Source organism: Halichoerus grypus, chromosome 13 (assembly GCF_964656455.1).
Source record: "Halichoerus grypus chromosome 13, mHalGry1.hap1.1, whole genome shotgun sequence".
NCBI lineage: Eukaryota > Metazoa > Chordata > Mammalia > Carnivora > Phocidae > Halichoerus > Halichoerus grypus.
The window spans coordinates 87,386,624-87,408,793 of NC_135724.1; the positions used below are offsets into that span (position 1 = coordinate 87,386,624).

The window sequence follows — 22,170 nt, forward strand, 5'->3', positions numbered from 1 at the left end:
GGATTCTCAGGTTTTTGTCTTAGGACTTACTGTAAGGTGAAAAGGAATCATACAGTTTATTTGACAGATTTAAAGAAAAACAATTTTAAGCGACAAGAAAATTTTTAATTGTATCTAGCTAGAAATACAAGCATATATTACACATAACTCTTATTACACAAATATCATTAGTACGTGGAACTACATCTAACCAATTAATTACACTGTTGTAAACGTTTCTGAACAAACTAAAATTACTTAATGACTTCATGGTGAATAACAATACTATCCTAAATGTATAAAGAGGACACAATTCACAACCACTCCCCCCCTTTTGGCACCTCATCAATTCACAAGACAAGGCTGTCAAGTTCACATCAGATGTTCTCCTTGTTCTTCAATTGACATCGATTGCATACACTTATTTAGTAAATCTTCTTCCTTTTTTTCTTCATTCATGTATGATTCAGAATCATTTGTAGAAACTGAAAGAAAAATAAGAGTTTATAATGTCTGTTTTGGAAATAAAGGTGTATTTCATCCTGAAAATTGAGATTTGTATATAAAAACAACCTTCAAAATGACCTACCTTAGTAATAAGGCTTTCACAAAAACAAATCGCCCCAATTTTCAAAACTTAACCTTCCCCCTTCCCCCAAATCTCTTACTTTTTAAAATAAGATACCCAGTAAGTACTGTATTCAAGCCAAGTTATCGTATAGCAAATTTTCTGTTACTAAGTCCTATTTTGTCTTTGCTCGTTAAAATCTTTTGGTTACGGGAAGGTCATAGCTTCAGCATTCTCCTCTCCTTAAGCATTAAGTTCCTACTCCTCTCTCTTCTCTCAGGGACCACAGGGACTTTCCCCCTACCTGGGGTTCCTCCAGCTATTATCTTTGGACCCAGACTTACTTTCTCCCCTGCCATTTCCCTCATTTCTTGGACTGTCACACAGCAATGGGATAGGAGTTCAGAAGGCCTAACTTCCCTACTTCCTATCTACTTCCCTACTCATTGTAGGAACAACTACAAAATTGTTTAACTTCCACTTAATCCTTTCCACTTTATCAATTCTGAGGAATACTTCTGAGCATTCTTTCTTCCCCTTTTGCCCTTTTCATTTTGTAGTATTCTGCACTTGTAGGATCCTTTATGCTGATAATTACCAACTCTGGATTTATCGGAGTTGCTCCGCAAAATTTTGATACCACTGGGTTGGCTTGCTTCCACTGGTTTGCTGAATATTAAACAAAATTATAGAGGTGATACAGCCCTTCATAAACTATGATGCCATACAAAATATGTTGTCCATCCAAAAATGGCACTATCTCATAAAAGTGCTATGGCTTGAAAAAGTCATGTTTGTGGCTCTGGGTTCTAACAAATTCATTCTGTTAAGTCTCTGACCTTGATATTATAAATACCTTTGTTTAGAAGCACCTTGAATCTTACTCCCCTGAGCAGTATGTTCTTTTAAGTGAAAGCAGAAACTGTATTTCATACTCATTTGGAGAATTAAAAGCAAATCACATTCTACATTTTTAATGTCTTCTGTAATAGAAATGAAATTATTGGGTTTAATATTTTTTTAAGCATAAGAGCTTTCAAAATGCGTATTTTTAAAATTCCACATTTACCTGATTGCATGAACAGTTTGCCTGGTTTTCTAAAAATCTTCAGTGACTTACATCTTGTTTTAGATGCATATCCAGTTTTTAAACTATAAGAAAGAGAAGCATCTTAATTGGAACCAGCAAAATCAACAGCTGTCTAATGCATGTGGAAGACCATATAAATTCTTTTTATTAAGCCGCCAGCTTCACCCAAAAGACTCTTACAGTCTCCTTTGACTTACTAACCCTGAAACGCAAAGTTAACTACTGTAGTGCAGGTTGAATAATCAGGCTGCTGCTTCTCTTTTTTTTCTTATTTCCTTTTTTTGTTTATAGTATTCTGTGCAGAAGCAACCATATGCTCCTTTTGGAAGTGTTTGTATTATTTTAAATTTGAGTGGGAATTACTGAAAAGGGCAGTCTTGCAGATCTCTAGCTGATCAAGAAATTCTTACAGTTCCACAAAATGTGTTCTAAAAGGAGTGGCATATCCCAGTCAGATCAGTAAAGAGACTGTAAGATCCTTTTGTGCTTTTTGTCTAACCTATTCTGAATTTAGCCAAATGAACTTATTATCTTTAATCTCAGTTAGCAACCGTTCAAATAAAATTGGGCTATATTTTCCTCCTTTTAAACAATAAGAAACAGACCCTTCTTTGTTTCTCACTGGTCGCCAAAGGGAATGCTGTAGGATCATTTCAGGCGCGGGTGCAACTGCCATGTTAGGAGGCCCCGAGTCCACTCTCTCCAGCTGGTGTCGCCATGTGGTGCAGGGGTAATGCTGCTTCTGGGAGGAACGAGAACTGAGGCGGCTCCTGTGATGAGTGAGGAAACCTGTCATACAGATCACCTCTGTTAGAAGACTCTCTGGTTTCTTGTGAGAACTAGTGCGAAACGAACGAGGTGCACCTGCCTGGCTTTGGGGAGCTGTGCTGGATCACATGCATGTACTGCCTCCTCATTAACGCCCGCAGATAGTTCGCATTATAGATCTTAGCAATGCTGCACAGATAACGCTTCTGGCCCGTGGTGAGGTCTGGATGCTAAAAGACAAACAAGATTTATAGGCCCTGTAGAACAAGAGGTTGGCAATATTCCTTATCGGAAAGGATGAATGTTCAGGAGAGCTGTGCCATCAGTACATTTTGCTTATTCAAATTCAACTATGCTGATCTGGCCCCAAAAAGAAAGAAATGGCCATTTAAACAGCACAAGTGACTCTGCCCGCCATTTCCACTCAAGTTCAGATGCCTCTGAGGGGTGAGAACCACTACCCTAGAAGAGTAAGGAGAGTAGGGATATGCTGTTCTGTGAGTCTTAGTTCCTGTGTGCCTCTCAGTGAGTGTAGGCATCTTACCTTCTAAATACAATTTTTGAGGTATCCTGTGGTATCTAAAAGCAACTCAGCTATTCTACTTAGTCTTAACTAAAACAGTCTTTTCTAGCACCAGAAGAATAACTGTCTGTGTTGAACAGACTGAGGAGTAGTCTATTGGTCTTTGGTAAAAGTAATTTTAACTAAGATTTTCACTTGCTGATTTTAGAAAGTAACACTTAAAATGCAAGACTCCCCTGTAGATGTATGTGTGTATACACACACAGGATTTACTGAATGAATAGGTAAATCCAGAGAAAACTCAAAATGTTGGTCAGAAAAATTGACCAATTTGCACAGACTATTGTAACCTTCATTTGCATTGCTCTCACGGGGATACTTCTGGCAGTTATGACCTTTAATGGGTAACAGAGGTTCAACAGTTGTAAAATGCTGACTGCCATTTTCTTTACTTGCTTGCTTCTAATTTTACAGACCTTCAGTGGAATCTATGAGTTTGGGTTTCCATCTCTAGAATGTAACTTTCCTTAGGGGAGTTGAGCTTCCTGAGTAAAGGTACATTAGATCTCAAGTATCATAAAGCCCTGAAAGAAATGATATGGATATGATAAGGAATCTATAATGATAAAAAGCCTTGTATTCATTTCATGAGTTTACTCAGCAGGTATTTATGGACTAGACAATAGGCTGAGTGTACCTTGTCTTTTGAAGTGCCTTACCCTCTAAGTAGCTTATCTTCAATAAAAAGTTCAGCTCTGAATACACAGAATTTGGTATTTAAACAAAGTACTGGTACTTAGTATACCTTTAGAAAGGACGCATCGGTCATTGATTTAGGGATGTGAATTGCTTGAATTTGAGGAGTTTTCCACAACTCTTGCAGCTTGGCTATGTGTGTGTTCACTTTGTGTCCGTCTTTGATTCTGTCTGTAGGCAAGGACATTATGTGAATTTCATGAGCAAACATCAGCTCAACAAATTGATTATTAATATCTATATATTTACATGTGTCTGTGATTATCCTAGAGTAGTAGTATGAGTCATTCTGTTAAATTTGAAGAGACTGTATATGGCCATTTGGTTTTAGAGCATACAAAACTCTAAGATATTTGTAAACATTTACCATATATATATATATCATTATATATAGACTACATTATTTTGAACTTAGCTGAGATGCAAACTGTTGACAGTAGCTTATTTTTGTTAGCTTATTGTATGTCAGACCATATTAAACAGGAATATACATGCAGAACTTGCACTGTAAAGATTTATAACAATATTTTATCATTCATTTGACTTTAGCATATAGTATTAAACTCAAGATAGAATAACACAAATTTTATATCTTTAGTGAGGCAGTGTTAAAAGGAAGGGCTTTGCAGAATTTTACTAAAACTTATTTTTATACAATTTCAACTGATGTGGATAGATTAAAAGAACAGTTGTTTAATAAAAATAAAAGTTGAGACATATCTAGAAGAATGAAACTAGTTTTCAGTTTCAGACATATTGAAACCAGTAACTTAATTTAGGGTATAAACTTCAGTAGCACTTTGGGGAAAAACAGTATCTGGGAAAATGTAACTAGTAAATAACTCTTTGTAACCCTCCCCTTCTTCCCACATACTCCCTCCCTCCAGACAACTTTCTGTCACTACAGTTAGTATCACTGTAAATCAGTTTGCATTTTCTTGAGTTTGATTTAAATGGAAACATACAGTATATATTCTGTTTGTGTCTGACTTCTTTCCCTCAACATATTTATACTGAAATCCATCAGTGTGTGATGTGTAACAATAGTTCATTCCTTTTTATTGTTGGGTTATATTCCAACATATCACAATTTGATTATCCATCCACCTGTTCATGGACATCTGGATTGTTTCCAGTTTTAGGCTAGTATAAATAAAGCTGGCAGAACAGATTTTCAAGTTAAAAGTTTGTATTTAGAAGTTGAATTAAATAAACACAGTTTTGTTTCAATATTGACAACAAAGGCCACTATAATTTTACATATTAAACTTTAGTTATTTATTTCTTCAAGATTTTGACAAATTGGAGAGTTAATTCAGATAAGTAAGGGTTATATTTGCTTTACTGAAGGACTAACTAGTTTGCCAACAAGGGGAAAATCATCTGGAAATTATGTTATTATGACCTTTAAAATATAATTTGGAATCTATAATAATAAAAGTTTATTTTTTAAAAAATCCTTTTTTGGGGCGCCTGGGTGGCTCAGTCGTTAAGCGTCTGCCTTCAGCTCAGGTCATGATCCCAGGGTCCTGGGATCGAGCCCCACATCAGGCTCCCTGCTCAGCGGGAAGCCTGCTTCTCCCTCTCCTGCTCCCCCTGCTTGTGTTCCCCTCTCTCGCTGTGTCTCTCTCTGTCAAATAAATAAATAAAAATCTTAAAAAATAAATAAAAATAAAAAATAAAAAATAAAAAATCCTTTTTCAAGTCATAAATATGGACTAATTATCTAAGAATATATCTTTTGTGTCCCTGCTAATCAATATTTCTGAGATGTGTATTATAGCCTGGACTAAAATTTAACTTCTCAAAAGCTTGATAACATTTCTTTACAGAAAATGAAACATTTATAAATATTAGTTAGGGGCTCCTGGGTGGCTCAGTCAGTTAAGCAGCTGACTCTTGATTTAGGGTCCGGTCACGATCTCAGGGTCTTGAGATCAAGCCCTGCATCCAGCTCCACGCTCAGCAGGAAGCCTGCTTGAGATTCTCTCTCCCTCTGCCTTCCCCCTCTCAAATAAATAAACCTTTTTAAAAAATAATAGTTAAACTCAAAGAGAAACACCCAACTGAAAAATGGGCAAAGGACTTGAATAGACTTTGGATGTCTCCAAGGAAGATATACAAATGGCCAATAAGCACCTGAAAAGATGCTCACTATCACTACTCGTTAGGGAGATATAAATAAAAATAACAGTGAAGTACCATTTTATACTCATAAGGATAACTATCATTTTAAAAAATGACAAGTGTTAGCTAGCATGTGGAAAAACTCGGACTGTGTGCATTGCTGGTGAAAATGTAAAATGGTGCAGCCCCTGTGGAAACAGTGTGGTGGTTCTTCAAAAAATTCAACAGAATAATCACCATATGATCCAGCAATTCCATTTAAAAACCACATTATTTGTATGTATATATGCATTTTTATGTATGTATATACACATAGATATGTGTCTGTGTGTTTTTCTCAGGTAACTGTAAGGACTATACATTTTCCAAGGAAAAGTATGAATCCAGGTTTATATATCATTGAATTGAAATTGCTCCCCCCCCCAAAAAAATGAGACACCTTTGGGGGTTTGTCTTACTCTCTTAATTCCAGCAGCTTTATCCTTTATTTCAAGTGAGAGGAAAAATAGCAGCATTGAAGTTGTTCAAGTTAGAATTTTTCCCTTCAATTTATTAAGTTGTTCAAGTTAGAATTTTTCCCTTCAATTTATAAACCCCAGGCCATACTCTTTGCTTTTCAAACATCGGTTATAACACAGTTCTTTTCAGATTCATTGCTATTTTGAAGTACTCTTTTTAAAATGCTTGATGTGACAGGCTCCCTGCTCTGCAGGGAGTCTGCTTCTCCCTCTGACCCTCCCCCCTCTCATGCTCTCTCTATCTCATTCTCTCTCTCAAATAAATAAATAAAATCTTTAAAAAAAAAAAATAAAAAAAAAAAATAAATAAAATGCTTGATGTGAAATATCCTAACAAGAGAAAAAGAACCTGCTGGATTGTTCTTTGAAAATCTTAAAGACTAAGTTCACCAGGATGCTAATAAAGTCTATTTTTAAAAAGCCTTTGTGTTTGTAGTTATAGCAAAATTAGCATCTCTGAACCATGTTATTTATAAGTATTATCTGCTTTATATGCTCTACTTACCAATACCTTTGGAATTCTGATAATAAGAATGTCCAGCTGATCTGTTGGGGGGGAAAAGGATTTAAATAATATGTAATAATTGACAGCTTTATAAGCATTAAAGAAAGTATTTTAAATGAAAAAGAGACAGTATTGTATATGCTTTTTACTTTTCATGTTTCCATCAGATGGAATATCTTGCAAATTTTCTTCTGTAATCCTGGTGATATCCTAATGGCTCCAGGCTTTTTCCAAGTGAGTTATCTGAGGTTTTTACCGTACTAGAAAGGATTTACCTTAAGCCAGATTTGGTCTTACTTTTAAGGCCTCTTAATCTAATTCCTACATTGAGCTCAATAAAGTAGTTTGGGCTTCTGTGTTATCTGTGGTATTTCTTTGCTCTCTTTATTTTTAATAAAGTAACTTGATACGGAAAAGACTATCTTGTTCTTTACTGTATGTAATTAAGGTATACTGGAACTGATAAATTGGTCTGGAATGTTTCTATTTTTGTACAAGTTCTTTTTTCTTCTTTCAAATTAAGACAAAACAGGCTTCCTTCCTGCTTCCTTCAATTTATTCAGTGACCAAGTGTTCATTGATTTCCTGATATATTAGGATCCAGCACTTAGTCAAGCACTATAATGAACAGAAAAGACAAGACCCCATCTTTAACAGTCTTCCAGGGGCACCTGGGTGGCTCAGTTGGTTAAGCGGCTGACTCGATTTGGGCTCAGGTCATAATCTCGGGGTCCTCACTCAGTGCGGAGTCTGCTTGAGGATTCTCTCTCTCCCTCTGCCCCCCCCCCACCGTGCACATCTGCACTCTCTCCCTCTCAAATAAGTAAATCTTTGTAAGAAAGTCTTCGATCCACTATATATATATATATAATATAATATATATAAAATGGTCACGGGTGCAGCAGGAGCCATGACTGTGTGCTTTTGGAGAGGAACACCCCGCAGCTCTCACTTTTAGGGAAGAACTGATGGAAGGGATGAGAAGGTACTGAAGACTAATTGTCTTCAGCAGCCGGGAAATAACAGTAAAAAACCTGCTCAAAATAAAATGGATTTATGAAGAAAAACTTCAGTGGGAAGAAAATGTCAAGATCAAGGTGCCTCTAATATTCATAATTATCTGTCACATCGGCATTATGAATTCCCTGGACATAAAGGTGGCTAATGTCGCACACACGGAACTGATTTATTGACTTGGAAACCCTCCGTTGAACCTCTGTTTCTGCTGGGCCCCCAACCCCCTCCTTTTGTAGAGATCCTGTGGGAGACTGCATATTTTCCAGCAGGTTTCGCAGCGCCCCCTCGGGGCAGAAAAATGCACCCAGGCAATTGTCGCAGTCCCCGCGTTTAGTCATTGCACCATCACTCAACCCTACCTCACAAGCCCTTCCCCTAAACAGTGAGTCGGCTTCCATCTGTCCCACCCCGGCCACAACAAAGGTTCTCCCCTCCTCTCACTCAGTCCACCGGGGACCAGTCCATTGGAGCAGCCAGCTCCCACCCCTCCTCCACAGGGGATCCCGACCCGGGGCCGGTCGTCGTCCTCCCTAACCCCTCAGGGCCCCTCAGCCTCACCCGCCGCCGCCACCCTCGGTCCCGGCTACTGCGGGAGGCTCTGCGGAAGAGCTGCATTCTGTCCAGTCGGACCCCGGACCCTGGCCGGGCATCTCCTCCCCGGTGCCCGGACCTCGAGCAGCGTGCGGAAGCAGCCTTCCCCTCTCCCCTCCCCCGTCAGCACGCGTGCGTCAGGCCGGGCGATACTGGGGGTGAAGAGGCGGACGCCGTACTCTAGCCCCCTCCGATGTGCTCCGGACACTGCCCGAATGGCTTCGGGAGAGCGGGGAGGGCAGATGCACGACGCTGGAATTAGGTTGGGGGAGGGGCAGGAGTTCTTTAGTTGATTGCGCGCTTGCACGGTTTGTGGAAGGGGGCAGTCACGGAAGGAAATATACATGCCCTCTAAAACAGGAGGTGCCTTCCGGACCCTCTACAAATGTGCAGATCTTGACCGTCACCATATAGGTAAACATCAGTACGCTAACCAAGGACCACAGTCCCCGGCGCAGGGATGCAGTGTTAGCCGTTATCACCAAGGCAACCAGGCGTCTCTAGTATCCCAACCGCCGATTTCCGCCAACCACTTCCGCACACACGCAAACTGCCCTCCCTCCCTCCTCCCCCTCACCCCTCACCCCTCACCCCTCCCCGCCTTAATCGCCCCCCGCCCCCAGCTGAAGTCGCCTGAGAACGCGTTTCACACGAGATTTGACCTGCGGGCCGCTCCGTAGTCAAGGATGTACTGGCACAGAAGGCACAAAATGACTTTGGATTGCGATTGGTTCGCACGTGGTGTTCCCGGAACTCAGCGAGCGCCGCGCGAAGGCTCAAGGGAGCGGGGCGGTCGGACTCTGTTGTGCGGCGGGCGGCACCGGCTACCGGGAGCGCCGACATGCCTCGGTACGCGCAGCTGGTCATGGGCCCGGCAGGCAGCGGGAAGGTGAGGACTTGGCGGGAGAAGAAGAGAAAGGTCGGAGCTCGTGGGAGGCAGGGAGGTTCTAGTCCTGACCGAGGGACCAGCGGGTGCGTACACTGGGGACCCTTGGGCAGCGCGCTTCTGCTGTCTGGGCTTCAGTGCTCGTTGTTGTGGTTTTGAAAGTGAAGTAACCAACGGTGGTGCTAACGTTTATATTATACTTATGCCGCAGATACTGCTTTTAAACTAATTTATTTTCAGAACGACGCTGTGAGATAGGTCCTGTTATTCTCATTTTTGCAGATGGGAATTTTACAGAAAATGAGACACAGAAAGGTGAAGTTCTTTTTTTAAAAGATTTTTATTTATTTATTTGACACAGAAAGAGAGAGACAGTGCGCACAAGCAGGGGGAGCCGCAGGCAGAGGGAGAAGCAGGCTCCCAGTTGAGTAGGGAGCCCGATGTGGGACTCGATCCCATGACCCTGGGATCATGACCTGAGCCGAAGGCAGCCGCTTAACCGACTGAGCCACCCAAGCGCCAGAAAGGTTAAGTTCTTTGCCCAGGATCCCACAGCTACTAAGTGACGGCTGGAATTTGAATCCAGTTTTGTGTAATTGCGGAATCTGGCCCGGTCTCGCTCATAGAAAGTTCAAATGAGGTCTTAAATCACTGTTGTCAGAGCTTGAAACATGGACTTCTTGTATATAGAGGCGATTTTAGGAGGCACATAGGCCTAACATTAATGAACATTGAATCATATATTGAGAAAGTTACTCCCTTTTCAATCCTCTTTCAGTTTGCATTGAAGTGAAATTGTCAGTTTGATGCTTTATATCTTTAATACTTCTTTAATCCCCAAGTCTCTTCAGAGATCAGATCTTAGAGCTTTTGACATTTATATTTAGCTAGAACAAAAAGAGTTTTAAGGGTACTTAATTTTATGGTTACCTTCATGTTATAAATATAACTGGTTTTCTATTTACAATAGAGATATAATTTTTTTCTTGTAAGCAAGTATGAGTGGAATGATATGAGAGGCATTCAAATATAGAAATGGGTGAAAGGGGCGCCTGGGTGGCTCAGTCAGTTGAGCGGCTGCCTTCGGCTCAGGTCATGATCCCAAGGTCCTGGGATCAAGCCCCTTGCTTGGCAGAGAGCCTGCTTCTCCCTCTCCTTCTGCCTGCCTGCCGCTCCCCCTGCTTGTGCTCTCTCACTCACTCTCTCTCTCTCTGTGTCAAATAAAAAAATTAAAAAAAAAAAATCTTAAAAAAAAAGCGTCTGCCTTCGGCTCAGGTCATGATCCCAGGGTCCTGGGATCGAGCCGCATGTTGGGCTCCCTGCTCAGCAGGGAGCCTGCTTCTCCCTGTCCCTCTGCCTGCAGCTCTGCCTACTTGTGCTCTCTCTCTTTGTCAAATAAATAAATAAAATCTTAAAAAAAAAAATGAATGAAGGTATTAGTCAAATAACAGGAGTGTGAGAAGCACTGGAGTCTGTGGAGGTGTTGTCTGGCTTCAGTCTTGAACATATTGTTCTAAGGCTTGACCTATTCTGGGTGTAGGAGATCTACATGTGACTGTGATGTAGCCCTTGCCTACCCAAAGTCTGTAGTCTGTTTGGGAAGACTGATAGATGCCTTGCCAATTAAAATATAGTATGATGCATGGAGCGGGCCTCCTCTTAGGCAGAGAGAATATATGTGAAAAGTCACTGAGCGTGATAGAAGTTATTTCTATATTGCAGATGAATTTTCAGACTGATTGTGTTAGACAAGTACCTTCCTACAAATTCTTGATGCCTACTGTTAGAAGTACTCACTGAGCATGTTCTCTGTGCCAGGCACTGTTCTGGCCCTGGGAATTGTGTAGTGAACAAAACACACACACGCATAGGCACACAAATCTCTGTTCTTGTAGAGTTTATATTCCAAACATATTAAGTGAATTAGAAATAATTACCACACATTTATGATGTACCAGTGCTAGTCCCTAGGCGTATAAAACTGAATAAAAGACATCCCTGCCTTTAAATAGACAGTGGGTAAATCAGACAAGTACCCTAGAGATTTTAACATTGTGTGTTAAGGACTACATGAGGGATAAGGAATTCTCTAAACCAAAAGTTGCAAACTGATAGTCCACTTCTAGACTATTTATTGACCTCAGTGTGCTCTCATTTTGAAATACTCTTCCCCTGGCTTGGCAAGCACATTCACATCCCTTGGCTCAAACATAACCCCCCCCCCCCCCAGAAACATCCCTGACTACCCTACTTAAAGCTTTGTTTGGACTGTAATCATCTTCGTGGAGACATTGTGTGTTAGGTGCTGCATGGTATGATCAGAAGTCTTCCCTTTAAATTCCATTTGCTGCATGTTAGAGCAGCAAGGAGCCTTAGTGATCGTGGAGGCCATCCCAGTTAGAGACAAGAAAACTGGGGGGTGGGGCGCCTGGCTGGTTCATTTGGTGGAACATGCAACTCTTGATCTTGGGGTTAAGTTTGAGACCCATGTTGGGTGTAGAGATTACTTAAAAATAAAATCTTTAAAAAAACAAAAAAAAGAAAGAAGAGGAAACTGAGGGGCAAAGTAGAGAAGCACTTTGGCTAAAGTCACCGGTGAGTCCCAGCCAGGTCTGGATCAGGTGTCCCGACTGCCAGCCCGGTACCTTTCCTGTTTTCAGTCAGCTTCTTGGTCAGTGAAGGCATAGTTCTGGCCTTAGTGGACACCGATCAAGGGATATAGGGTGTCCTTTTGGGGGTGTAGGAGGTAGCAGTAGACTGCCTGTCGCTCTGACCCCCTCACGCCTTGTGACATTCCAGAGCACCTACTGTGCCACCATGGTCCAGCACTGTGAAGCCCTCAGTCGGTCTGTGCAAGTTGTGAACCTCGATCCTGCAGCAGAACACTTCAACTATTCCGTGATGGCTGGTGAGTCCTGAGCAGAGCCTTCCCCCTCCTTCAGGAAAAATAAGGGGGTGGAGAGGCCGTGAGTGCTGGCCTCTTGGCACAGAAGCTGAAAACTTAATTATTAACAGTCTGCTCCCCTGTTTCATGGTGAACAGCATGAGGCTGAATGTCATCTAGTGACATCCGCTCATGGTGACATGTGTGACAGTATCCTTTCTTGGTCTTTAGGAATTAAGTGAGTAGACTCCTCCCTTATCACACTTCCCTTCTGTCCCTTTCCATGCTTAGTCCTGCTGTGGTGAATCGGGTTTACTGCAGATCATAGTATAAGTGAGCAGCTTAACTGTTTTGTTTTTTAAAATTCTTTTAGGGGCGCTTTCTGCTCCTCTTATCTCTTAAAAAAAATTTTTATTTATTTAATTTTTTTAGAGAGGGGGAGAGGGAGAGAGAGAATCTTAAGCAGCCTCCACGCCCAGTGCAGAGCCCAGCTCAGGGCTTGATCTCACAACCGTGAGATCGTGTCCTGAGCCAAAATCAAGAGTTGGACCCTTAACCGATTGAGCCACCCCGGCACCCCTCAAATAAAACTCTTTTCATGTAATCATTCAGATGTCTTTGAACACCTACTTTATGCCAGACAGCAGGGTTCTAGCAGAGAACAAGGCAGACATTATCCTTGCCTTCGTGGACCTTTTAGCAGGGAGATGAGCAAAATGATAAACGTTACAGATTGTGATAAGGACTAGCAAATAGGCCGATGAAAAGAATAACTTGCTTTAGGAAAGGTAGCTGGGAAGAAGTCTCAGGAGGGGAGATTTGGGCCCAGATCCGAAGATAGTAATGTCCTCACCAAGCTGGGAGAGGCCTTCCAAGATGAGGGAACATCAGGTCAATAAATAGCCTACAGATAGGAAGAGGTTTGGTATGTTTCAGAAAAAGCAAAGATGTCAATGAGCTGGGGCATAATGAGTGAAGGAAAGAAGTGGGTAGGTGCTAGTAGGACATGAGAAGTTTGGGTTCTGTCCTGTTTTCATAGTCCATTTGAGCTGCTTTAACAAAATACCGTAGACGGGGCAGCTTATAAACAACAGAAATGTATTTCTTATGGTTGTGGAGGTTGGAAGCCCAAGATTGGGGTGCCAGCATAGTCGGGTTCTGGTGAAGGTCCTCTTCTAGGTGGCAGACTGCCGACTCCCCACTGTGTCCTCACATGATGGAAGAGGGCAAGGGATCTCTCTGGGGCCTCTTTTATTAGAGCACTAATCCCATTCATGAGGCACCACCCTCATGACCTAATTGCCTCCCAAAGGCCCCACCTCCTAATATTATCACCTTGGGCATTAGGTTTTCGACCTAGGAATTCTGAGGGGACACAGACCTTCAATCTGTAGCATCTGTCAGCAGTGGAATGTCATTGGAGGATTTAAAGCAGGGGAGGGGATTGACATCTGATACACATTTTTAAAGATAACTGGCTCTCAGATGGAAAACGGACTCTAGGGGGTCAAGAATAGAAGCAGGGATGAGCAGGATGGCTATTGCGGATGTCTGAGTGGCTTGGACTACTGTGGTCAAGGTGGAGATAGAAAGAAGCAGGTGGATTTGGTACCTACTTTGCAAGTAGAATTAGCGGCATTCTGTATACCAGAGGGGTGTAAGAAAGGAAGGAATCATCAAGGGTGACTCTTAGATAGCTGACTTGAACCGCTTGAATTGCTGAAGAGAGCGTATAATGCCATTTATCGGGAAGGAGGACAAATCTGTTTAGGTTTGGGGCAGTTCTCCTTGCACTTACTGAGCTTGAGACATCTGATACCTAAGAGGCGATGTCAAGGAACCAATTGGATATCATAGTCTGGGACTCAGGGACGAGGCCTGGCTTCAAGGTATAAACTTGCGAGTCAGCAGCATACAGACAGAAGATAAAGTTCCAGGACTGGATGAGATCATTTTGGGAGGAAGTATGGGAGAGAAGAGAACCCAAGACCAAGCCTTGAAGTTGTCTCATCTTCAGAGTTCTCGAGGAGGGGGTAGAGTCAGTGAGGTCGGAGGAGAGCCAGGAAAGTGGAGCATCGCAGAAGCCAGGAGGAGAGACTGAAGAAAACGCTTGTGTGCTTGGTTATGTCAGGTATGATGGAAGTTGTGGGAGATGAGGACAGAAACACAGTGGCTGTTAGATGTGGGGACATGGAGACGGAGGGGACTTTGCCTAGCAGTTTCAGGGCAGTGGTTTGACGAGTGGCCTGAAGGTGATGCAATATCAGCTTCCCTGTGAAAGGAGCAGAGAAGTGGAGTGAGACCTGGGGGTACGAGGGTCAAGGGAGGTTGCGTTTTAACATTGGAGCTGCTAACTATGGAACAGACTTGATTGCTGAACAGAAAGATCCAGTAGAAAAAGAAAAACTGAAAACGCCAAACAGTGGGAATAACTTCAAGAGCCTGAAAGGGGAGAGGGATCCCAAACAGGTGGGGAGTTTTGCCTTCACTAGAAGTGGGGTGCTTTTTTTTCTTTCTTAAAAACTTTATTTTTAAGTAATCTCTATACCCACTGTGGGGCTTGAACTCACAACCCCGAGATCAAGAGTCTCATGCTCCACCGACTGAGCCACCAGGTGCCCCAGGAGTGGGATGCTGCTGCTTTTGTAACCAAAGGGAAGACAGGGTGGAAGACACCATGTAATACTGGTGGTGGGAATATGAGAAATTCTCTTTTGTTGGCTTCTGATTTCTGTTAATGACATGTGTGCCGTCAGGACATGAGGGTGGCTGGAAGTGAGTGTGAATGGGGTTGGGGAGGCAGGGGTTGAATGAAGAGGAGGAAGTATGAAATAGTCATCTTCCGTAGGGAAAGGGATTGCAGGGACGCCTGGGTGGCGCAGTCAGTTAAGCATCCAACGGCTTGATTTTGGGTCAGGTCATGATCTCGGCCGTGAGATCGAGCCCTGTGTTGGGCTCTGCACCAAGCGTGAGCCTGCAAGATTCTCTATCTCCCTCTCCCTCTGCCCCTCAAAAAACAACAACAACAACAAAACTTTGCATTTCTTTGGGATCATTTGGTTGCACCCAACAGAAAGCACTGAAGCCAGCTTACGTAAAAGGAGGATTTTTTTAGAAGGAATCAGGGGATCTCTCACAAAACCCAAGAGCAAGGCTTAATGAGAGACTAGAACCCAAAACAAAAACTAACAAGCTGAAGCTAGCTTTCTCTCTGTCTCTGCCTTTTTCTCCCTCTTACAGACCAGCTTTCTCAGCTTCACGGGGCCCAGCAAGGTGCCACCAACTTCAGGTTCACATCACTTTCTGGTCCAGATGTCTTAATGACTGACTTGTGTCCTTGAGTCATCCTTTTAGAAGGTCCAATTTCATTGTCCCAACTTGAGTCAGATGTTTACCCCTCGGATAGGAAGAAAAAGTGCATAAGGTATTATCCACATAAACGTGGCTATGAGTGAGGCAGTGCTCTGTGAACAGAGGTTGTAGGTTTGTGCACAAACATAAAAAACCTATGGGAGAAGGTTATAAATACAGATTTCCAAAATTAGTAGTAGAAGAGAACTGTGCATATACCAGAATTTTTAAGCCCCTGCTGTGGGTGATTTAGCTACATTATCTCATAGACCCTCCTTCCTTCTACCCCAGGATATAGGATTTGTCCCCCATTTTATAAATAAAGAAAGTGAGGTGTGGAGAGGTTAAGTAGCTTCCCTGAGGTCATGTTAAAAAACTGCAATTGGGGGCGCCTGGGTGGCTCAGTCGGTTAAGCGGCTGCCTTCGGCTCAGGTCATGATCCCAGGGTCCTGGGATCGAGCCCCGCGTCGGGCTCCCTGCACAGTGGAGAGTCTGCTTCTCCCTCTCCCTCTGCCTGCCTCTCTGCCTACTTGTGCTCTCTCTCTGTCTCTCTGTCAAATAAATAAATAAAATCTTTAAAAAAAAAAAAAACTGCAATTGGGGGATGCCTGGGTGGCTCAATCGGTTAAGCATCTGCCTTCAGCTCAGGTCATGATCCCAGGGTCCTGGGATCGAGTCCCACATCGGGCTCCTTGCTCAGCAGGGAGTCTGCTTCTCCCTCACCCTCTTTCACTCCCCCTGCTTGAGCTCTCTCTCTGACAAATAAAGTCTTAAAAAAAAAAAAAAAAACAGCAATTAGTTTTCTTGGTTTGGTTTTGTCTTAATCATTTTATTTTATTTTTTTTTTAAGATTTTATTTATTTATTTGACAGAGAGAGAGAGATATAGCAAGAGCAGGAACACAAGCAGGGGGAGTGGGAGAGGGAGAAGCAGGCTTCCTGCCAAGCAGGGAGCCCGATGTGGGGCTTGATCCCAGAACTCTGGGATCATGACCTGAGCTGATGGCAGACGCTTAATGACTGAGCCACCCAGGCGCACCTGGTTTTAATCATTTTAGAATAGGTAGTATATATTGACGTGGTTTGAAATGCAAACGGTACAAAAGCGTAAGTATATGGTAGAATGTCTCCCTCCCAGGTCTGTGTCCTGGTAATAGGCTCCCCTCCCTGGAGGCAGCCAGTGTTGCCAGTTTCTAGGGTGTCTTTCCACAGAGTCTCTATGGATATAAAATCAGATATATGTATTATATATATGCAGTGAATCTTTGTCTTTTTGTTGTTGTTGCTGTTGTTAACACAAGTGATGGCATTTTTACACAGAGTTCTGCACCTTGCGTTTTTCACTTAAAAGTATACCTGGGATGGGATGGGGTACCCGGGTGGCTCAGTCGGTTAAGCGTCCGACTCTTGGTTTCAGCTCAGGTCATGATCTCAGAGTCGTGAGATCGAGTCCTGGGTCGGGCTCTGTGCTCAGCACAGAGTCTGCTTGAGGGTCTCTGCCTCTCCCTCTGCTCCTCCCATGTGCACGTGCATGCACGCACTCTTTCTCAATTAATTAGTTAATTAATTTTAAAAAGTATACCTGGGAGATTATATCACATCCAAATTTAAAGAGCTTCTCCTTTTAATGGCTCTGTAGGATTCCATTGTCTGGCTGTACAGTAATTTAATGGGTTCCCACGAACACTGCTACAGTGAATAATCATGTACAGGAATAGTTTTACATATGTGAGTTTTTATATAATTATTAACTATCACTAACGAGAATAACAACTTTTGAATGGATGTTTTTATATTCTGGGCCCTGTCTTATCTTTTGCAGACATCCGGGAACTGATTGAGGTGGATGATGTCATGGAGGATGACTCTCTGCGGTTTGGTCCCAATGGAGGATTGGTATTTTGCATGGAGTACTTTGCCAATAATTTTGACTGGCTAGAGAACTGTCTTGGCCACGTAGAGGACGACTATATCCTTTTTGACTGTCCAGGTAAGTCAGCAATTTGAATGTGACATTTTCCTTGCAGCTGTGCTAATTCTGTCCCCAGTGAGAGAAAGTGGACTGAGCCTTCATCGCTCTTAACTACACTGCAGTGAGGTACAAAGCTCTTATTTATTGGCTCTCACTCATTCACTGAGTTTACTGAGTGCTTAGTTTGTATGATGGGAATACCGTAGAGACCCAGGCAGCCATGGTCTTTGCCTTCGTGGAGCTCACAGTCAAGTGGGACTGCTAGACAGAAGGAACAAAAGCACCTGGATTATCATTTAGTATTAATTTGTGACACGTGCCCCACAGGAGTAGCACAGACCATCACGGAGCAACCAGATCAGGAGGCTTCCGATCAAGTGGTCTGTAAGCGGGGCTGCGGGGTGCAGCTGAGGGAGGCCATGGTCCAGGCAGGGGCGCAGCGTGCCAGAAGCCTTGGGGCGGGAAGGAGTGAGATGGGTTTGGGGCACCAAGAAGGGCAGGGTGGCTGGAGTGCTGAAAACCCGGGGAAATGTCATGAGGTGAGGCCGGCAGGGGACAGATAATCACACACAGCTTCTTAAGCCAGGTTGTGGGTTTTAGACTTGAGGCTGACCTAGCTATGATCAGTTGTGGCTCTCACTTTATTTTCCCTTGCTTTTATTTTACTTTATTTTTTATTTTTATAGAGAGAGTGTGTGTGCGCAAGGGTTGGGCGAGGGAGAGGGAGAGAGTCTTCAGCAGGCTCCATTGGAGCCCAATGCGGGGCTCGATCTCACAACCCTGAGCTCAGGACCTGAGCCGAAATCAAAAAGTCAGACACTTAACCGACCGAACCACCCAGGCGCCCCCCCCGCCCTTTTTTTTAGAGAGAGAGAGAGAATATTTTCCCTTGTTTTTAATTGAACCCACAGAAAAGCACATACATCCTAAGCATAGAGCTTGATGAATATTCCCAAAAAAACACACACCTTGGTAGCACTCGCTTTTGACTCCCTTTTTAAACCGTCTTATAGGAAAATTTTTTTCATGTAGTTTGATGACTACATATTTCCTGTTTGTATTAGTCTTGTCGTGTTCTTCATGTAGGTCAGATTGAGTTGTATACGCACCTGCCCGTGATGAAACAGCTGGTCCAACAGCTGGAACAGTGGGAGTTCCGAGTTTGTGGAGTTTTTCTCGTTGATTCTCAGTTCATGGTGGAGTCGTTCAAGGTTTGGAGATCAATCTTGTCGATTTTTTAGTTGTGGGTACAAGCAGATGACTGTCTCCTTTGAGGACTCTGATGTCACACTCTGGACATTTCAGAAACTGTATTCCAGAATAATTTAGTATCCTTTATTATTCAGTTGTTGTAATGACATATTTTTAACTCAAAAATGATGTTATGATATCATATAGATTTGGGGGAACTACTTACCCCAAGAAAAATGAGGCAGATGCATATTTTATGAGTATTTTTAATTCTCTGAGAGCCTTTTGTCTAGTTTATGAACTATATTTCCCATTAATCACCCTTAAGGAATATTCAGTGGGAAAAGAGGTTAAGATACCATCTAAATTGAGATTTGTGATCACTATAAATTTTTTTTTTAGAGTGAGGGGAGAGGCAGAGGGAAAGGGAGAAAGAGAATCTTAAGCCGGCTCCATGCCTAGCACAGAGCCCAACGTGGGGCTCCATCCCACAAGCCTGAGATCATGATGTGAGTTGAAATCCAGAGTTGGGCACTTAACTGACTGAACCACCCAGGCGCCCCTCCCCCCCCCTTTTAAAAGACTTTATTTCTTAGTAATCTCTACACCCAACGTGGGGCTCGAACTTACAACCCAGAGATCAAGAGTCACACGCTCTGCCAAACGAGCCAGTCCGGTGCCCCGTGATCACTGTAAATTAAATCTACCTCTTCCCTCCTTATTCTCACCTTTGGAAGCCAAGGGTCAACCATCTGATTAGTGGACTGTCTTTTCTTTAGGATGAGCATTTCTTTTACTTAGGCCAGTTTTGTTCCTGTGAGGAGCAAAATCCTCTCTTTTATGTGGAGACCAGCAAATTTTGTTGGCAACAGTTCCATCTTCCCTTTTCTGTTCCCTCCTTCAGTTTATTTCTGGCATCTTGGCAGCCCTGAGTGCTATGATCTCTCTAGAAATTCCACAAGTTAACATCATGACAAAAATGGATCTGCTGAGCAAGAAAGCTAAAAAGGAAATTGAAAAGTGAGTTTACTTCTTCCATTATCGTCAGATCTTAATTACAGAGATGTGAGGTTCTGTTAGTCTACAAATCTAGTTTCCTGATTTATTCTTCCTTTTATTCATCAGTCTTCTTTCTCACTTTCGAAGGTTTCTAGACCCAGACATGTATTCTTTATTAGACGATTCTGCAAGTGACTTAAGAAGCAAAAAATTCAAAAAATTGACTAAAGCTATATGTGGACTGGTAAGTTTTTCAAGTTTTTTTAAATGACCTGGTCAGCTGTTTACCCATAGCCAGGCAGTGGCCACCGTTACGGAAAGCACAGTCCAATCCTATTTCCTTGCAAAGGGGAGGAGGGTGGGGGCAGGCTGTGGGCTGGCTGGGCAGTAGTTTAATTTAGAAGTAGTTACTGCTAGGAGCTGGTAAGTTAACTGACGTGCCTATTATTCCAAACCGTTTGGGGAGTTCAGAACTGTCTGTGCCCTTTTGAAATTTCCGATGGTTGTTGAATTCAGATAAATATCTATGAAACAGTAAGTGTCTAGTTAAGTAATAAGTTAATGAGTGTTCTGGGAGGTCAGAGGTCAGGAAAATCAATGATGATTTGCTTTTGCTCTGTCTCCCTCCTTCCCCCTCCTTCCACACACAAATGTTTTTAATCAGAAGTATAACTGGTTATAAACTAAAATGTAAGTTGGAAATTAAGTATTTTGTACAGCTTCAGAATGACCCTTTATGAAATTCCCAACTTGTAGATTGATGACTACAGCATGGTTCGATTTTTGCCTTACGATCAGTCGGATGAAGAAAGCATAAACATTGTGTTACAGCATATTGATTTTGCCATTCAGTATGGAGAAGACTTAGAATTCAAAGAACCAAAGGTAATTTTTGATCATTGGCTTTTGGTGACCATGTTTGCCAGCACTCACTGGCCTCCTGCATAATCCCAGCAACTGCTCAGATTTTGTCTTAGCAGCAGTAGTAACCTGGGTGTGTCGAGGGGCGATGTCTGAAATTGACATCTGTGCTGGACAAGCAGTATCAGTTTCATTCTACCTGATATTGAGGCACTATTACCAAGTTTCTTTGTCCTCAGGGCTTGGGGATATGTACAAAGAGGGGATGAAATCCAGTTGAACTTGGGCCGCCCTCACATTTGTCAGTGGGAAGCCTGATGGTAGTTGTCGTAGGCCACTGTCTCAGCAAATTAGCTGAGGGTCAGCAAGTATAAACTCAAGTAAAAATGCTCCCAATGAGATATAAGTATTCTAATTTACCACATAGCTGGAAAAATTCTGTCAATCATACCTTTTGCCGCTGTAAAAGATACAGCTGGGCATTATCTCCTGAAAAATAGGTAAGCACATGCTAGGTCTAACAAGGGAAATGAATATTTTCTGTTTTGTGTTTCCTTTGTGTCAGGAACATGAAGATGACTCCTCTTCTGTGTTTGATGAATATTTTCAAGGACACCAGAAGGAATGAAGAATTTATCAGAGTAACTATATACGTGAAGCACTTGCTACTGAACCAGCAAGACATTCTTCTCTTAAAAGGATGCAATACTAGAAGGCTACTTATTTTAATGAAAAAAGCAATACTTGGCTCTTTATCAGCAGCATGCCTGAGTCAAATTCTAGTTATTTTGAAATGGCTGATGTTTCAAGTGGAATCTTTTAGTATTATTTTAACAACATCAATTTAGATTTTAAATGTTGGAATTGACATGAATGCACATAGACTTGTATATAAATGAGCATCTGTGGTACAGTTAGGACCTAGTCTGCCTTTATTTTTACTATTTGATTTTTTATTTTTGAAGGTTTTTTGGAGAGGCAGGAATTATTGTAACAAAATATACACCTGTGTCCAAAGGAAAAAAATCTGGAAGGACATAGTTAAGACCATTGCTTACCTGTATGTCTGAGTTTTCTTACACTGAAAATGTATCATTTGTGTAATTAAAAAGTGAAAAGTAAATGTTTTAAAATATATATATGTAGGGGCGCCTGGGTGGCTCAGTCGTTAAAAGAGTCTGCCTTTGGCTCAGGTCATGATCCCAGGGCCCTGGGATTGAGCCCCCCATTGGGCTCCCTGCTCAGCGGGAAGCCTGCTTCTTCCTCTCCCACTCCCCCTGCTTATGTTCCCTCTCTCACTGTCTCTCTCTGTCAAATAAATTAATAAATAATAAATAATAAATAAAATATATATATGTATATAAATAAAAGAAATAGAAAGATAGCACTAACCTTTCATTACATTCCTGTTTTCCAGTCAGAACTTGAAATACTCAGGGCAAATTTTTGAATGAATAAATTTGCCCAGGTGTCAAAATATAGTCCTTGATTTCTTAAAAATGCAGTTTGTAGATGCTGAGCATTTAAAAATTTACACTTTACTGGAATAATAACAGATGCACACAAAAATGCCAAGGACATAATT

General features: G+C 42.2%; 2 protein-coding genes across 3 annotated transcripts; one reads left to right on the forward strand and one right to left on the reverse strand.

Moving 5' to 3' along the window:
- Window positions 1-83: 83 nt before the first annotated feature.
- FAM216A (family with sequence similarity 216 member A) lies at window positions 84-8,933 on the reverse strand. 2 transcript variants are annotated; one of them, XM_078060996.1, is made up of 8 exons: window positions 8,410-8,933; window positions 6,835-6,875; window positions 3,734-3,855; window positions 2,506-2,635; window positions 2,243-2,426; window positions 1,617-1,699; window positions 1,404-1,530; window positions 84-464 (listed from the first exon to the last, which is right to left on the reverse strand). In XM_078060996.1, the coding sequence occupies exons 1-8, from the start codon at window positions 8,499-8,501 to the stop codon at window positions 452-454; spliced, it is 792 nt and encodes a 263-aa protein (XP_077917122.1). In that variant the 5' UTR covers window positions 8,502-8,933; the 3' UTR covers window positions 84-451. The 2 variants fall into 2 exon arrangements, with proteins under 2 accessions (XP_077917122.1, XP_077917123.1); XM_078060997.1 differs by lacking the exon at window positions 1,404-1,530 and having other exon boundaries at window positions 8,410-8,916.
- A 246-nt stretch (window positions 8,934-9,179) lies between these two features.
- On the forward strand, window positions 9,180-21,708 carry GPN3 (GPN-loop GTPase 3). The gene is made up of 8 exons (XM_036103447.2): window positions 9,180-9,331; window positions 12,128-12,236; window positions 17,385-17,552; window positions 18,621-18,745; window positions 19,630-19,745; window positions 19,872-19,968; window positions 20,481-20,609; window positions 21,151-21,708. The coding sequence occupies exons 1-8, from the start codon at window positions 9,284-9,286 to the stop codon at window positions 21,211-21,213; spliced, it is 855 nt and encodes a 284-aa protein (XP_035959340.1). The 5' UTR covers window positions 9,180-9,283; the 3' UTR covers window positions 21,214-21,708.
- Window positions 21,709-22,170: the final 462 nt, after the last annotated feature.

Bases quoted from the DNA above. Each gene is read 5' to 3' on its own strand.
- FAM216A (XM_078060996.1), bottom strand. From the start codon at position 8,501: ATGCCCGGCCAGGGTCCGGGGTCCGACTGGACAGAATGCAGCTCTTCC. The intron at 6,876-8,409 runs GTGAGGCTGAGG...CCCCCCCAACAG, and splicing joins ACCGAGGGTGGCGGCGGCGG to ATCAGCTGGACATTCTTATT. The intron at 2,636-3,733 runs GTATACTAAGTA...TTTGTCTTTTAG, and splicing joins CCGATGCGTCCTTTCTAAAG to CATCCAGACCTCACCACGGG.
- GPN3 (XM_036103447.2), top strand. From the start codon at position 9,284: ATGCCTCGGTACGCGCAGCTGGTCATGGGCCCGGCAGGCAGCGGGAAG. The intron at 18,746-19,629 runs GTTTGGAGATCA...TCCCTCCTTCAG, and splicing joins TCATGGTGGAGTCGTTCAAG to TTTATTTCTGGCATCTTGGC. The intron at 20,610-21,150 runs GTAATTTTTGAT...CCTTTGTGTCAG, and splicing joins TAGAATTCAAAGAACCAAAG to GAACATGAAGATGACTCCTC.